General features: G+C 49.8%; 1 protein-coding gene across 1 annotated transcript; it reads right to left on the reverse strand.

Moving 5' to 3' along the window:
* Positions 1–14,312: 14,312 nt before the first annotated feature.
* Positions 14,313–15,821, reverse strand: LOC124674951 (UDP-glycosyltransferase 83A1-like). Its single transcript, XM_047211007.1, has 2 exons — positions 15,359–15,821; positions 14,313–15,199 (listed from the first exon to the last, which is right to left on the reverse strand). The coding sequence occupies exons 1-2, from the start codon at positions 15,819–15,821 to the stop codon at positions 14,313–14,315; spliced, it is 1,350 nt and encodes a 449-aa protein (XP_047066963.1).
* Positions 15,822–16,147: the final 326 nt, after the last annotated feature.

A 16,147-nucleotide genomic window follows, 5' to 3' on the forward strand; every position in this document is an offset into this window, starting at 1 on the left:
CCCTGAAGGTTCTCTGCTCTTGGGGGCCGATCCTGTTGGGATCGGCTGGCCCTGCTCTACAAGTTGGAAACCAAGGATGGCTGAGTTGGTCGGCTCACTGCTGTCCTCACTCTGACTGAGGCTCGGGGGGCAGTTTGCCCTGAAGGATCCTTTGCTATAGGGGGCCGATGTTTGCTGAAATCGGCTGGCTCTGCATCTCAATTTTATTTTACGAGATGGTTGCTGCAAGAAAACAGAGCATGATTATAAACATCATTGCAGACTACCACAAGGGAATTTGTGGACAAATGATGCCTGTTCTGCAGAAGTGGCAGCTTCAACATTTGAGTTGACCCAGCAACAGTCCTGGGGCTCTCCTGAAAGCAAAGAGGATCTGGAAGAGAGGGATGCGGCAGAAGAATGTCTGAAATTTAAAAGATAATAAGGAGACTGGACATTATTTCAGGAGTTTTGCCGCTAAGTTTAACATTCCATTCGGTTGGATCTGCATTTACAAGATCTAGGGGTTGCACGATTATGGCTTGGCCTTGTTCGACCGGGAGTTTGGGTCCGGATGGATCTATCTTGAAATTTATCGTGAGAGACCGATGCGCTGCCATCGGCTCATTGGGCATTGATCGAATTGACAATCGGCAGGATCAATACGAAGGACAATCGGCTAAATTATTATAAAGGAAATCGGCAAAATCAAATTGGGGAATTTCTTCATTGATAAACCAGATTTCTTACATAGAAGAGCTGATTGCTCTCAAAAGGGAGTACTAAGGGGATACATTGCCCCGTCTACTACTGCTGGATCCTATGCTAAGGGTCCTATCTACGGGCCGTCGCCGCCTCGTCATCACCCTCGCCGGCCGCTCGTCGGCGCTGCTCCCGGCGGGCTCGTCGTCGCTGCTGTAGCGGCCACCGGCGGGACCTTCGTTGTCCTCATCCTCCTCGTCGTCGTCGTCGTCGCTGTCGAAATCACTGAGATTCCCTGGCCAGGGGCAGTGGCGCTTGGCCGGCGGCTCGTCGGAGGGGTTGTCGTCGTCGTCCTCCTCCTCCTCTTCCTCCTCCTTCACCTCCTCGGAGGAGGTGAAGTCATCCCAGGAGAAGCGATCGTCATCACTCTCCTCCTCCGATTCCCCGTCAGCAAGGAAGCGGAGGTCGCTCTCCCCGTCCGTCGAGGACTTGTCGTCCTCGGACCAGATGGAGAAGTCATGGTCTGGCTCCTCCCCCGCCTCTATGGCGCGGCGGGTGTTGGCCGCATGGACCTCTTGTGGGTTCGGTTCTGGCGTCGGCTCGTGGGAGAAAGAGGACTCGAGGGAAAGTCCCGATGAGGCGGAGGAAGAAGAAGACATGGTGCGCAGAAGGGCTTTTGGAGTGCTAATGCGGGAAGGATGAGGAGAAGAACTGTTCGGTACGGTTGGATAAAAGAAGTGGGGATTTAATGTCCGAACGGTTTTCGAGGAAGTGGTGCCAAAAACCGTCAAATCGTGCGGAGAAGTTGGGAAGGCAAGTTGTCATGATGGAAATATTGCGACGGTTCTGCTCCGCCACGATATGACCCCTCGGAGGAAAAACGAGTGGTTTTGAAATTATCATTACCAAAACCAGGGGGCATGTGTTATCACCGGATTTTGGCTAAATCGGGAGATGGGCCGCGATCAAGATGGGCTTGGAAGATTACATGTGGAAGATCTCGAAGCGGCCTTGCACGAAGAATTTGGGCTAGGGTGCCCGTGTATCTTTAATTATAGTAGATTGTATCGTAGAGTTTGTCTCGTGCACGGTGGGGATTATTCCCACGTTAGAAAGTCCGCTGGACTATAAATATGTATCTAGGGTTTATGGAATAAACAAGAACCAACGTTCAACACAAACAAATCTCGGCGCATCGCCAACTCCTTCGTCTCGAGGGTTTCTCCGGTAAGCACCATGCTGCCTAGATCGCATCTTGCGATCTAGGCAGCACAAGCCTGCCCACGTTGTTCATGCGTTGCTCGTGTCTGAAGCCTTTTTGATGGCGAGCAACGTAGTTATCTTAGATGTGTTAGGGTTAGCATTGTTCTTCGAATTACATGCTTTCGTTATGCAACCCTTGCACATCTAGCCGCCCTTACACCTATCTTAGGTGTAGGGGCGGCACCCCGCTTGATCATAGTTTAGTAGATCTGATCCGTTACGGTTGCTCCTTGTTCATCAAGGATTAGTTTAACATCCGCAATAGTTAGGCCTTACAAAGGGTTGGAGGATCCAGCGGCGTGTAGGGTGACGTTTGCTAGCCCTAGAAAGGATGTTCCGGGGATCAACCTCGTGTTGGTTTTTAGGCCCTGTCTAGGATCGGCTTACGGTCACCGTGCGCGAGCGCGAGGCCCAATCGTGAGTAGGATGATCCGATTATGCGGTGAAAACCCTAAATCGTCGTAGATCTTATTAGCTTTATCTTGAGCAAGCAGGACCACCATATATTCGGACACCTTGTACGAATCATGGGTGGATCGGCTCTTTGAGCCGATTCACAGGATAACCTGAGAGCCGATCGAGGCTCGTATTTAATGTTTACGTGTATGCCATGCAGGAAACTAAGCGAGGCATCATCCACACCTTCCTGACCAGGTATAGGTCAGGTGGCACGCCCTTGCGATAGCATCGGACGTGTGACCGGGAGGCTTTGCGGGCCGTCGCTCCGAGGGACTGGGGCCAGCCGCAGCCCTAGTTGTTCCCGGCTCTACTCGTGTTGCCCGTCTCTGCCCGCCGTGGGGTTTCGACGTCAACGTAAAGAGCGAACTGTTTGACTAGCTTGCACCTCTCCTTGTTTTCCGCAATCTTGTTACCCTCCTCATCGTATTTGCGGTATTCCGGAGGTAGAACGAAATGTTCCATAAGCTTTTTGAAGCAATCTTTTTTTGTTCTCTTATCGACAAAAGTGAAACCAACACGTGCCTTCTTTGGCTCATTCCACTCCTGGACGGTGATCGAGACGTTGTCTCTAACAACGGCTCCGCATTGGCCGATAAACTTGGTGGCGTTCTTGCTGGGCTCCAGCCGGCCCGCCGGTTGCTTCCTCGACAACATCGATGGTGCATGTTTCTCCCGCTTTCATCGTCTTGGTTGCGCCACGCTTTGACGACGACGTACTCGATTGTTTCGACGATCCGGCCGAGGGCTAAAATAAGAAAGAGAGTCGCGTGCGTTAGTACACACATATTTATTCAAATCAGTTAGTTTGTATCACCAGAGGCTCAATGTACATATATATACCTCGGCGCCGGAGGTGGTTGCTACTTCCAATTGAAGATCGTCGTTTATCGACGTTTCTTCGGCACCATCTTGCTGACGGCGCCCTTCATCTTCACCGTCAAGGTTCAGATAAGAATCGATATCATCTTCTTCTTGTCCGGTCGGCACATATAGAACATCGCCTTTTATGATGCCGAAGATATGTTCTTCAGCGTCCGGATCATAGTTGTCCATAATTGGGTCAGCTCTATCGTCCGCCGTATGTCAGTCCCGAAAACATGTAGTAAAAACAAATTAATTAAGTGCGATAAGGGGGCGGTGGCGGTGGCGAAAGGGCGGTGCCAAAAGGAGGGGGCCGGCGAGCTGGAAGGGGTGGGAGAGGGTGTCGCGGAAGAGCGCGTGTGTGCGCCGGGAGAGATTGGAGGGGCCGGGGCGCCGATGGGCGCCGCCCTAGCTATTGCATGTGTGCGTGTGTGGCGCGCGCCCCCGGCCGGCCGCCGGCCTCCCTCTCCCCCTGTCTGTGTGGCGCGCGCGCGACGGCGCCGGTGGGGAAGGATGTATTTTAAGTCTCAAATTTTAAGTCTCAAATTTTAAGTCTCAAATTTTAAGTCTCAAATTTTTAAGTCTCAAATTTTAAGTCTCAAATTATAAGTCTTCTTTTAGTTTTTTAAGTCTCAAAATTTTAACTCTCAATTATTTAGTTAATTTTAAGTCTCAAATTTTAAGTCTAAATTTTAAGTCTCAAATTTTTAAGTCTCAAATTTTATGTCTTCTTGTAGTTTTTTAAGTCTCAAATTTTAAGTCTCAATTTTTAGTTAATTTTAATTTCGAAATTAACAAGAACTAAAACAAAAAAAAAGAAAAAAAAATTGGCCGGGTATGCGCCGCGCGCGCGGCGCCCCTACTGTGGCCGGCGCGCCTCTGATCTCTGGCCGGCGGCGCGCCTCTCTCTGGCCTGTGGCGCGCGCGGCGCCCCTGTACTGTGGCCCGCGCCTCTCTCTGGCGGCGGTGCGCCGGGGGTACGTGCGCGGCGGCTGCGGCGACACGGCGCGCGGCGCGGGCACGGGCGGCGGCGGCGGTTTGATCCTTACGGGCTACGGCGAGCTGGTGGCGGCGGTCGATGGCGCGCGGTGGCGGCGGTCGATGGCGCGGGCGTCGAGCTGGTGGCGGCGGTCTGCGTCGAGGAGGCGTCGGCGGCGTCGTCGAGGCGGGCAGATCGTCTCTCAGTACACGAACGGGCGGAGGAAGAAGAGAACTGGCGCGGCCGTTCGGCCGCGCGATATTTATAGCGAGAGGGATTTAGTCGCGGTTGGGGTCACCAACCGCGACTAAAGGCCTTTAGTCGCGGTTGGTGACCCCAACCGCGACTAAAGCCTTTTTTCGCTCCATTTGAGGTTTCCGCGGAAAATGACCTTTAGTCGCGGTTGGCCTGGCCAACCGCGACTAAAGGCTTTTTTCGAAATTATTTCATTTTCTATACAAATAATACATCAATAAATTCAGAAAAATAAAACTAATTCCAATTCAAAATGTTAAAAGTACAAATAATATATCAAAAAAATCAGAAAAATAAAACTTATTCAATTCAAAATGTTAAAAGTACAAATAATATATCAAAAAAATCAGAAAAATAAAACTAATTCAATTCAAATTCTTAAAAATACAAATAATATATCAAAAAAATCATAAAAATAAAACTAATTCAATTCAAATTCTTAAAAATACAAATAATATATCAAAAAAATCAGAAAAATAAAACTAATTCAATTCAAATTCTTAAACATACAAATAATATATCCAAAAAATCAGAAAAATAAAACTAATTCAATTCAAATTCTTAAAAATACAAATAATATATCAAAAAATCAAAAAATAAAACTAATTCAATTCAAATTCTTAAAAATACAAATAATATATCAAAAAAATCAGAAAAATTCTTCCCGCCACTTTCTTCCCGCCACTTTCTTCCCGCCACTTTCTTCCCGCCTCTTTCTTCCCGCCACTTTCTTCCCGCCACTTTCTTCCCGCCTCTTTCTTCCCGCCACTTTCTTCCCGCCTCTTTCTTCCCGCCTCCTGTCTTCCCGCTCCCATTTTTCCCGCCATTTGTCACTACATATAGGTAGCCCGGCTTGGCCAGCATTATCACATCTCTACAATCTCTCATCACTCTCTCATGGCTTCCACCGCACCCACTCTAACCTACCAGCGAGTGGAGGAGCTTTGCGCCTCGAACTACCCTTGCCCACCGGGCTACCGCGTCCCCGCCGGGCCGGAGCCTAAGCGCCGGCGGCGTGCCGGTCCCTCCCGTCCCTCGTGGTACCGCGCGCCGGGCGGCCATCACGAACCACTACTACCTCGACCTCACGCCGGAGCAGCGGATGAATCCCCGCTGGCATCCCGATAACCAGCATACTTGGGACGCCTTCTTCATCAATCGGCGTGAGAGGGCGCTCGCCAGGTATGAGGAGGACGGTCTGCCTCCTAAACTTCCACGAGGCCGGCCGTCGGCTATGGTGGTACGGCAGGACTCTGCAGAGCGTCATGGACTACATCACGGCCGGCGATATCCCCCGCCTGCGCTACCCTCAGTTCGAGCCACGAGCGCCGCCCGACGACGAGCCGACGACGAGCAGCGACGACGACGCCGGCAACTTAGAAGGCGACGACTACCAGTACAACGGCGGCGGCTATGAAGACTACGAGTATGCATATTATACGCCTAGGCAGGAGTATGACTAAATCACTCCAAATTTCATGTATGCGGGAGTATGACTTAGTCACTCCAAATTTCCTGTATGCGGGAGTATGACTTAGTCACTCCAAATTTCATGTATGCAGGAGTATGACTTAGTCACTCCAAATTTCCCGTATGCAGGAGTATGACTTAGTCACTCCAAATTTCATGTATCATCGGTGCTATCTCGAGTCAATTGAATCATTCGAAAATGGACACCAAACACATCACGGGTAATATAATTCACATGATCCATTCAACAAAGTTTGGTACAATAAATTATTACACATCATTTCTTTCCTAGTGTCCCTGCTTGCTTACGATTGTGCCGTATCCATGGAGCATCCTCATCATTTAACTTAATGCTTGGGTCGGTGTTCACTTTGAAGGGCGGAATTTCAGCAAACATATTATAATCTTCTGACATGTCTGTCTTGTCCTCCACTCCCACGATGTTTCTTTTCCCCGAAAGAACAATGTGGCGCTTTGGATCATCGCATGATGTACCGATCGTTTTCTTATCTTTCCGTTTCCTTGGTTTGCTACTCATGTCCTTCACATAGAAAACCTGAGCGACATCTTTCGCTAGGACGAATGGTTCGTCAAGGTAACCAAGATTGTTGAAATCCACCATTGTCATTCCGTATTGCTGGTCCACCTTTACCCCACCTCCCGTTAGCTTGAACCATTTGCACCGGAACAAAGGGACCCTAAAGGAGGGTCCATAGTCAAGTTCCCATATCTCCTCTATGTAACCATAATATGTGACCTTTTGCCCATTCTCGGTTGCTGCATCAAAGCGGACACCACTGTTTTGGTTGGTGCTCTTTTTATCTTGGGCGATCGTGTAAAATGTATTCCCATTTATCTCGTACCCTTGGAAAGTCGTTATAGTCGAAGATGGTGTCTTGGCCAACATGTACAGGCTGATCTACAACATGTTCGTCATTCATTAAATGTTTTCTCAACCAACTGCCGAAAGTCTCCATGTGGGCCTTCCTAATCCAGGATTCGAGCTTCCCAGGGTTGTCCGAGCGTAAAATATTCTTGTGTTTCTCAAAGTACGGAGCCACCAAGCTGGAATTGGTCAGAACCGTGTGGTGTGCTTCAGTCAGAGAATGGCCGTCCATACATATCGTTGATTTCCTTCCGATCGTGCCTTTTCCACTTAGTCTCCCCTCGTGCCGCGATCGAGGAAGACCAATCGGCTTAAGGTCAGGAACAAAGTCAACACAAAACTCAATTACCTCCTCATTTCCATAGCCCTTGGCGATGCTTCCTTATGGCCTAGCACGGTTACGAACATATTTCTTTAATATTCCCATGAACCTCTCGAAGGGGAACATATTGTGTAGAAATACAGGACCGAGAATGGAAATCTCATCGACTAGGTGAACCAGGGAGGTGCGTCATAATATTGAAGAAGGATGGCGGGAACACCAACTCGAAGCCGACAAGACATTGGATCACATCGTTCCGTAACCGTGGTAGAACTTCGGATTGATTACCTTCTGAGAGATTGCATTGAGGAATGCACATAGCTTCACAATGGCTACTCGAACATTTTCCGGCAGGAGCCCCTCAAAGCAATCGGAAGCAATTGCGTCATAATCACGTGGCGGTCGTGAGACTTCAGGTTTTGGAACTTTTTCTCCGCCATGTTTATTATTCCCTTTATGTTGGACGAGAATCCAGACGGGACCTTCATACCTGCTCGGGCATTCAAAAAAGATGACCTTCTCTTCTTTGGTCGGAGCGTAGCCGGCACGACCTTGAAACCGTTCCGGATGCCGGTCATCGTGGTCTTTCAAAATTTGCTGGTCCTCGCCGTGCTTCCTTTGTATCATTTGACTTACCATACACGCCCAAGAAGCTTAGGAGGTTCACGCAAATATTCTTCGTAACGTGCATCACGTCGATTGCGGAGCGGACTTCTAGGACTTTCCAATATTCTAGCTCCCGAATATAGATTTCTTCTTCCACATGGCTGCGTGCCCGTCGGCTCCCTTCGGAACCGATTGTCCGCCAGGACCCTTTCCAAAGATGACTTTCAAATCCTTGACCATATCAAATACCTCAGCACCAGTGTGTTCCGCAGGCTTCGGCCGGTGATCTGCCTTGCCGTTGTAATGATTGCCTTTCTTTCTTACTGGATGACCTTTCGGAAGAAATCGACGATGCCCAAGGTACACGTTCTTCTTACAATTTGGCAAATGTACACTTTCAGTCTCATGTAAGCAGTGCGTGCATGCATTGTATCCCTTATTTGACAGTCCCGAAAGGTTACTAAGAGCAGGCCAATCGTTGATTGTTACGAAAAGCAACGCTCGTAGGTCAAATTCCTCTTCTTTGTGCTCATCCCACACACGGACACCAGGTCTGCCCCACAGCTGTAAAAGTTCATCAACTAATGGCCTTAGGTACACATCGATGTCGTTGCCGGGTTGCTTCGGACCTTGGATGAGCACCGGCATCATAATGAACTTCCGCTTCATGCACAACCAAGGAGGAAGGTTGTAGATGCATAGAGTCACGGGCCAGGTGCTATGGCTGGAGCTCCGCTCGCCAAAAGGATTCATGCCATCCGTACTTAGACCTAATCTTATGTTCCTTGCGTCAGCTGCAAAATCTTTGAACTCTCTGTCGATCTTTCTCCATTGCGTTCCATCTCGCGGGGTGTCTCAACTCCCCGTCCGACTTACGGTCCTCTTTGTGCCATCGCAACAACTTGGCATGCTCTTTGTTCCTGAACGGACGTTTCAACCGTGGTATTATAGGAGCATACCACATCACCTTGGCGGGAACCCTCTTCCCGGGTTTCTGGCCCTCAACATCGTCACCGGGGTCATCGCCTCCGATCTTATAACGCAATGCGATGCATACCGGGCATTCATTCAAATTCTCGTATTCACCGCGGTAGAGGATGCGATCGTTGATGCATGCATGTATCTTCGTAACCTCTAAACCTAGAGGGCAGACAACCTTCTTTGCTTCGTACGTACTCGGTGGGCAACTCGTTATTCTTTGGAAACATATTCTTCAACATTTTCAGCAAGTTTTCAAATGCCGAGTCAGCTACACCCGCATGTGCCTTCCATTTCAGCAAATCCGAGTGTGCAGCCCAGCTTTTTCAGACCATCATCGCATCCGGGGTACAGCGCCTTCCTGTGATCCTCTAACATGCGATCCAAATTCTCCCTCTCCTTTTCAGTTTCGCAGCGTCTCCGTGCATCAGCAATGGTCCGACCAAGATCATCAACGGGATCATCACGTGCCTCTTCTTCACCTTCCCCTTCACCTTCCCCTTCACCTTCAGCATCCTCCATGAAAGTATCACCGAAATGAGCAAGATAGCTTTCATCGATGAAATCATCCCCTTCTTCATCTTCTTCCATTATAACCCCTCTTCCTCCATGCTTGGTCCAACAATTATAGCTTGGCATGAAACCGTGCCGAAGCAGGTGCATGTGAACATCTCTTGAGGAAGAGTAACCCTTCCGATTCTTACGGTTAACACATGGACAGATAACAAAAACCCCCGCTTGTTCGCATTAGCCACTACGAGGAAATCTTTCAAACCCGTACTGAACTCGCCGGAGAGTCGGTTACCGTACATCCATTGCCGATTCATCTGCATTATTATAATATAAAATATATAATTAACCATCATGCATTTGTTAAACTAACTAGCTACAAACAATATAAATTAAACAATGAACTACACACACGCATATTTTATCAATGACACATCAAAGGTTCAAGTTGCTAACCGCGATCGAGGAGGAAAAAATAAATGAGAAAGCTCAAGTGTGGCTCCAACACTTCATATCATGTTTGTTTCATGCTCTTGGGGCATTTCATCAAACACCTTATGTGCATAAGAGGAACCAAAAGCAAACCTAACACTCACTTGTGAAGTTTGTGAAGAGAATGGCTCCAAATGGCTAAGTGTTGGCTGCTGGATGGGTATATATAGGGGAGGAGCTTTAGTCCCGGTTGGCCCGGCCAACCGCGACTAAAGGCCTTCGGGCACCTTAGTCGCGGTTGGCCCGGCCAACCGCGACTAAAGCCCCCCACGTGCACCAGCTGGCCACCGTGCGCCCTGGGCCCAGGCCTTTGGTCGCGGTTCGCCACCCGAACCGCGACTAAAGGTCCCATTAGTCGCTGTTCCTTTAGTTTCGCGACTTATGGGGCTTCCCGGAAGGCTGTTTTTCTACCAGTGTCACACAGTAGCACAAGTTCGTACTCTAATTCATGCTTTGGTATCTTTATCTATCCCATTTATTCAATTACCGAACATATTCACATAATTTGTTGGTAGGGCAATATTAAAAGTGAAATGAGTTATTCTCCAAGCAAGACGAGCAAAGGAACACTCAAAGAGTAAATGGTTGATGGACTCAGTCATGTTCACAAAAGACACATCTCTTACAATCATTTCAATTAGTTCCAAATATAATTTTTTGAATACAACGTATGTCCATTTATAAAATCAGTATACATAGATTTGACCATTCACAAAATCAGTAAACATAGCTTTGACGAAAGAGATACCAGTAGTAAGTTTCCAAACAAATTTATCATCATCTATTCAAATTTATGGACATGAGTCGCTGAACCAAATGGATCCATGCATCCCATTTATTACCTGAAAGAATCCTTCTACCTCAAAGAAGTTGTTCTTTAACTCTCATAAGAATCCGAAATCAGTTTGTGTACCCAAATAAATACTAGCAAACGAGAGTCGGCCTAATGGTTTCATAGAAATACTTCTTCTTCTATGGTTCATTCTCAATTAAGGATGGCTCGAAGATAAGGTTTTCAGAGGATAAATTACTTTATAAATGCAACCCTCTGATAATAATAATAATATGCAGTTTTGTATAACATTGTGTGCCACAAGAGAGAAACTATCGCTAAGGTGTTGTAAACTTCACCACCAAGTGTGACGTTCAGACGTGACCTTGTTGGCTCCAGCTAGCATCCTGGAATGCTTTGCAATAGCGATTGGTCTTGGTCCAATTTACGTCGGGCGCAATAAGTTTCACTGGAACGTACATAAGAATGGTAAATTCTCAGTGGATTCATTGTACAAAACCATAATACAGTCACTTGTGCTAGTGGATAATAGAAAAAATGAAAAATAGAGATTCTACTAAAAATAAAGGGTTTTTTCGCATGGTATCTTCGTCGAGGGGTAATACTCACTAAAGACAACATTGTAAAACACAATCTGCATGGATGCAGAAATGTGCTTTCTTTCAACATGACGAAAATATCAAACATTTATTCTTCTAACGCAACTTTAGTGGATCTATATGGTCAGTCATTCAGATATCATATCCACTAACTAGTGTTGCCAATATTTTTGGCAACTCGCTAAATGGTGCGGATCATAGTTTTAAATTGCTTATTAGAGTGAGAGTGCTTGCTATAATTTGGTCGCTATGCCTATGCCTATATAAATGATAAAAATCTGTCTCCTGTGTAGATTTTCTACCGGTGCACAACTACGCTCCATTCATGGTCATCTATACAAGTGTGAAGAATTGCGGTCTTTATAGTGGTATCTACACGGTTGGATGACATGACGAGAGATATTTTTATCCAACATGGATGACAACGTAATCTTCGGATCAGTTCTCGGCGAGCATGAAGTTACTGGGATGAATTCTTGTATTGCGCCATCTTTTTTTACTTTATAGTTATCTTTTGATGGTTACGCACAGGCCGGGTGTAATGCTCAAAAAAATTTAAGTAATAAATCGTTCTTTATTTAAAAAAATTAAAAAATGGTGTGACTATTTCTCAGTCGACGAAGAAATAATAGTTAGATTTTTTTGCGAGGTCAAATGATGATATTAAAGCCAGGAAATTACAGAAAGGCACCCAACAAAGCAGAAAATTACAACCAAGTCCTTTTGCAAAACAAAGCCGCCGGCGAGGGGCAAGACGTGCCGATGGCGCGCCGCCGCCGCATCTTCCCACAAGCCTTGGATTGGAAGATGTCCCCCTGCTGACGGGAAGTCGTCGGTCCTCGAACTCCGGAGATCCTCCACCCTACTCCAACGGCAGCCAAGCCCAGCTTCAATATCAGCATCAATCGCATCTTCATCTGGATCCGCCGCCCCGAGATCCAGTGGGGGAAGAGACGCACGCGACAGTCCTCGAGGACCGCAAGCGCGCAAGGAAGTCGACCGCTTGACGCCGGAGCTCCGGAGAACGCCGTCGTCGGAGGAGGAAGCCGCCGACACCAAAACGCCCACCACCAACGCCACCGCCTCCAGGACGCCGCCGGCAGGCACTCCTTCTGACCCTACACTATATACATGGCCAGATCCGGGGAATCCCCAGCCTCCCGCTGCCGGAGCAGCCGCCGGAGACGGAGGAATCCCATGGATCGCCGCCGCGCGAGGTGGATTCGACGGAGAGGTTGTAAAAATCGCCCCTTTTCACTGTAGCGGAGGGGAAAAGGTCGAAGGTCCCGTGAAATAATAGTTAAATGATATCATCAAATCTTCACGAAGCAAATCAGAGATTTTTTTTAGTTGCATCATCACTTCCAACTTTTTCGATAAAGGGAATATATTAATATCAAGAGATACCAATTACACCCAGCCTCTGCAATAACGCACCACCCTAATGACACTACGGATGCACACAGCCAAAAAAAGGAACAGAAAACTAAGAAACAAAAGTCCCGCCACAGAATCTCGGGCCTAACAACAGCAATACATCCACCGCCATGGCAACACCTGAATTACAGACTCTCCAAAAAACGACGCCTCCAAGAAGGGAACATTGCTCAAACACCGTCGTCGCCCGATCAAAGATCTTAGGTTTTGACCCTGAAGATAGTCCCCACTCTCAAAACAATGCCTGCACCAAGGTCACCGCCGAGGCACAACCGATTAAGGCCAGACCTTGGGTTTTCACCCTGAAAGGTAGGACTCTGCGCTTCACCTGTGTTGTCGCCCCCACTATCATACCGCTGATGTGAAGCCCGGACACCAAGCAAGCCCCTCAACAGCGCGGAGACTTGAACCTCCCTTAGCTAGTCCTCCCCTCCGACCTTCATGAAATTCTCTTCTTCCGACTTTCATCATGGATCCATAGTCACTTGATGTCAACACAGAAAAAGAGCTTCGCGCTGCTCCCTCCAGAACCAAACGGTCGGAATAAACGCATGGGTGCGCACGACCGAATACCTCCGATCCAGCAAACTCCAGGCAAAACACTGTTACATTCGCCGGCGGAGCCTTCCGAAACTCAACCCTCCGGCCAGATCACGAGTCCAGGCCTCCGGTAGGTCCTCCTCTTCACGCAAGAGAGGCCCTAGGACCGCCGCCTTTATATAGGTCGGACCCCCACATTGGCGACCATCCCGGGCTGGCCAACCCAACCCTCCACCGGCGACACCATCGCCGGCTTCCATGCACCTCCATCTCATCGCCGGATGGCGATGATAGATAAAAAATCCACCACCACCAACCGCAGGCCGACCCTCTCCGGCGAAGAAGAGGCCACCTCCTCCGTCGAACCCAAGGCTGCTGCCCCGGGCTCCCTCGTGTCGCGGAAGATGCCCGAGATCGCCTCCACGCACCGACGAGAGGCGGGGGTGGTTGGCATGGGGCAGACCGAGGGCCTGGCCACCGCCCAGCACCAGCCCCTGCCGGAGTGCTGCGGGAAGCCGATGAGAGGAGGGAGACCGCAGCGCCACCCATCCCAACAGCGCCGGCCGGTCCGCCAGGGGGACAGCCGACGGGAGGAGGGCCGCCGCCGTCGTCGCCCATCCCACGCGCGCCTGCTCCGCCATGCATCGAGGAGGTGGGATCTGGCCGCCGTTCTCCACGCATCAACGAGGAAGGGCCCCCGCCGCCGCCACGCCCCGAGGGACTTTGCCCTGGCGGCGCTACTGGCGGCAGCGACGGCGGAGGGTGGGGTGCGGGAGAGGTTAGGGAGAGGTTAGGGTTGGGTGCGGGAGAGGTTCCTGTATGATATGCTCTTGTGTCGTTGCGGTGGTGTGTTGGTTCTCCTCACTTCCAACTGAAATATTTTATTTGCAACTTCATCTACAATTGAAAAAAAACCTTTACAACCTAACTTGCAACTCACATGCACAATCACGAGGCAATCAAACGGTGTACAGAAACTTAATTCTCTTGTGTATCCCTTAAAAAATCAGTTCGTGTACCCAAATAAAGACTAGCAAATAAAGACTTCCAAACATGTATTCCCGCACCCTTCAAGTTCCAAGTGCCTAGAAAAGAGAATCGAAGTTCACTCACTGCCAAGAGAGGACAAAGAACAGAGCATCCTAGCAAACCAAATTATTTCGTCAAATTTGAAGTGCAGCTCACTCCATTAGGAGGCCTATGAATCTGTTGAAGTTCTCATGCGACGAGCCGCCCTCACCGAGGGTGCTGCGAGCTGCATCCCCAAGTATCCGTGCCCTGTTTGCAATCCCATGGTCACCAATGACGTGTTCCACTTTGGCGCTCACCTCCTCCTTGGTGACGACGCCGTCTTCACTAGGGGACACAGCCAGGCCGGTCCTCCAGATATCGCAGACGTAGCTCCGGTTGGTGTACTGGTCGACCTTCAGTCTGGACCAGCACAGGAAGGGCATGCCATTTCTCACCCCTTCCATCGTCGAGTTCCATCCACAGTGCGACACGAAGCACGCCACGGCGCGGTGCGCCAGAACCTGCTGCTGGGAGCACCAGCTGACGACCATGCCCCTGCCCGCGACCCGGTTCTCAAATTCTTCGAACCATGCCTTGCTCACGCCAGCGCCGGATGTGAAGTCCGGGCGCACCACCCAGAGGAAGGGTCGGCCGGTGAGCTCCAGCCCCTCTGCGAGCTCCTTGAACTGGCGGGGGTCGAAGACGGTGGAGGTGCCGAACGCCACGTACACGACGGAGTTGTCGGGATGTCCGTCGAGCCAGCTGAGGCACCTCGTGTCCTCCGGCAGGAACTGTCCGACCGGCTTTCTTTGGTCGGCGAACAGAGGGCCGATGGGCAGTATGTTCGGGAACAGCTCGAAAGCCATGGCCTCCGCTTCGAGGAACGAGTTGCACACGGTGATCTCGGCGAGGCTGCTCGCCTGGTTGTTCCGGCACACCAGCTGGAAGGCTGCGTGCTGCACCTCCGGGCCGCCTTCGACGCTCCACACCATGTGCGAAGTGTAGATCGGCGGCATCTTCGGGGCCAGCTCGAACTCCCCTCGTCGTTTCGGGAATCCTGCATTTGTATATTCAGTAGTTCTCAGTTATCCTCTGCCATCTTCTATAAAATAATCTATCCTCTGCTGTGCTGATTCAAAGAAAAGAACGTGTAATCTTGACTTTCTTCGTATGTATGGATGCCTGAAGATGAAGATCGGGAGATTTGATTTCATACCCTTGTCGTCGAAGAAGCCGTCCTCGATGAGCTTGGGAACCCTGAACAACGTCCCAAGGCATGCCGCGGAGGCTGGGAAGAAGGAGGCGACCCTGACGCCAAGCTTCTTGGCGACCTCGAAGCACAGCGCTCCCATGTTGGTGTCGGCAACGAGCCACTTCACCTTCGTCTTCCCGATGAGGTCCTCCACGTATCCCGACACGCACCGGGAGAGCGCGTCCAGGACCTTGCCAAGGTCCTTGCGGTCGTCGCCGTCAGCCATACCGTCCGGGATGGATACCAGGTGGATCTTCCTGTCGTCATGCGTGGTAGTCTGTCGCATGGCGTTGATGACGGGCTCCGTGCAGACGAAGGTCACCTCGAAGCCGTGGTCGTCCAGGCGGTGCGATAGCTCCATGAGCGGGGTCACGTGCCCCTGCGCCGGGAGCGGCAGCACCATGACGTGCAGCGCTGCGGTGTCCATGCCAAAGCTGCCGCTGCGAGTGCGAGATGGGGTGTATGCCGAGATCCAGTTTTGATGGGTAGAGCAGCTACTGGCGAAGTAGGGCTTGTAGTGTAGAGTGGAACTGTCACAGCGCTGTAGGGCTTGTAGTGTAGAGTGGGGCTGACAGCTACAGGCAGGCCCTATCGTGGGACTCGGTGCGACATAGTACTAGCACCGTCTGCAGATTTTGCTTGTGTGTTTGAACTAGCACCGTGCCGGCACGATGATGCATGATTCAGAAGAAAAGTTTTATCATGCTAATTGTCAGCCAGATCCATGATATTAAGGTCAAGATATCAATCTAG

The sequence above is a fragment of the Lolium rigidum genome, chromosome 1, assembly GCF_022539505.1.
Source record: "Lolium rigidum isolate FL_2022 chromosome 1, APGP_CSIRO_Lrig_0.1, whole genome shotgun sequence".
NCBI classification, from domain to species: Eukaryota; Viridiplantae; Streptophyta; class Magnoliopsida; order Poales; family Poaceae; genus Lolium; species Lolium rigidum.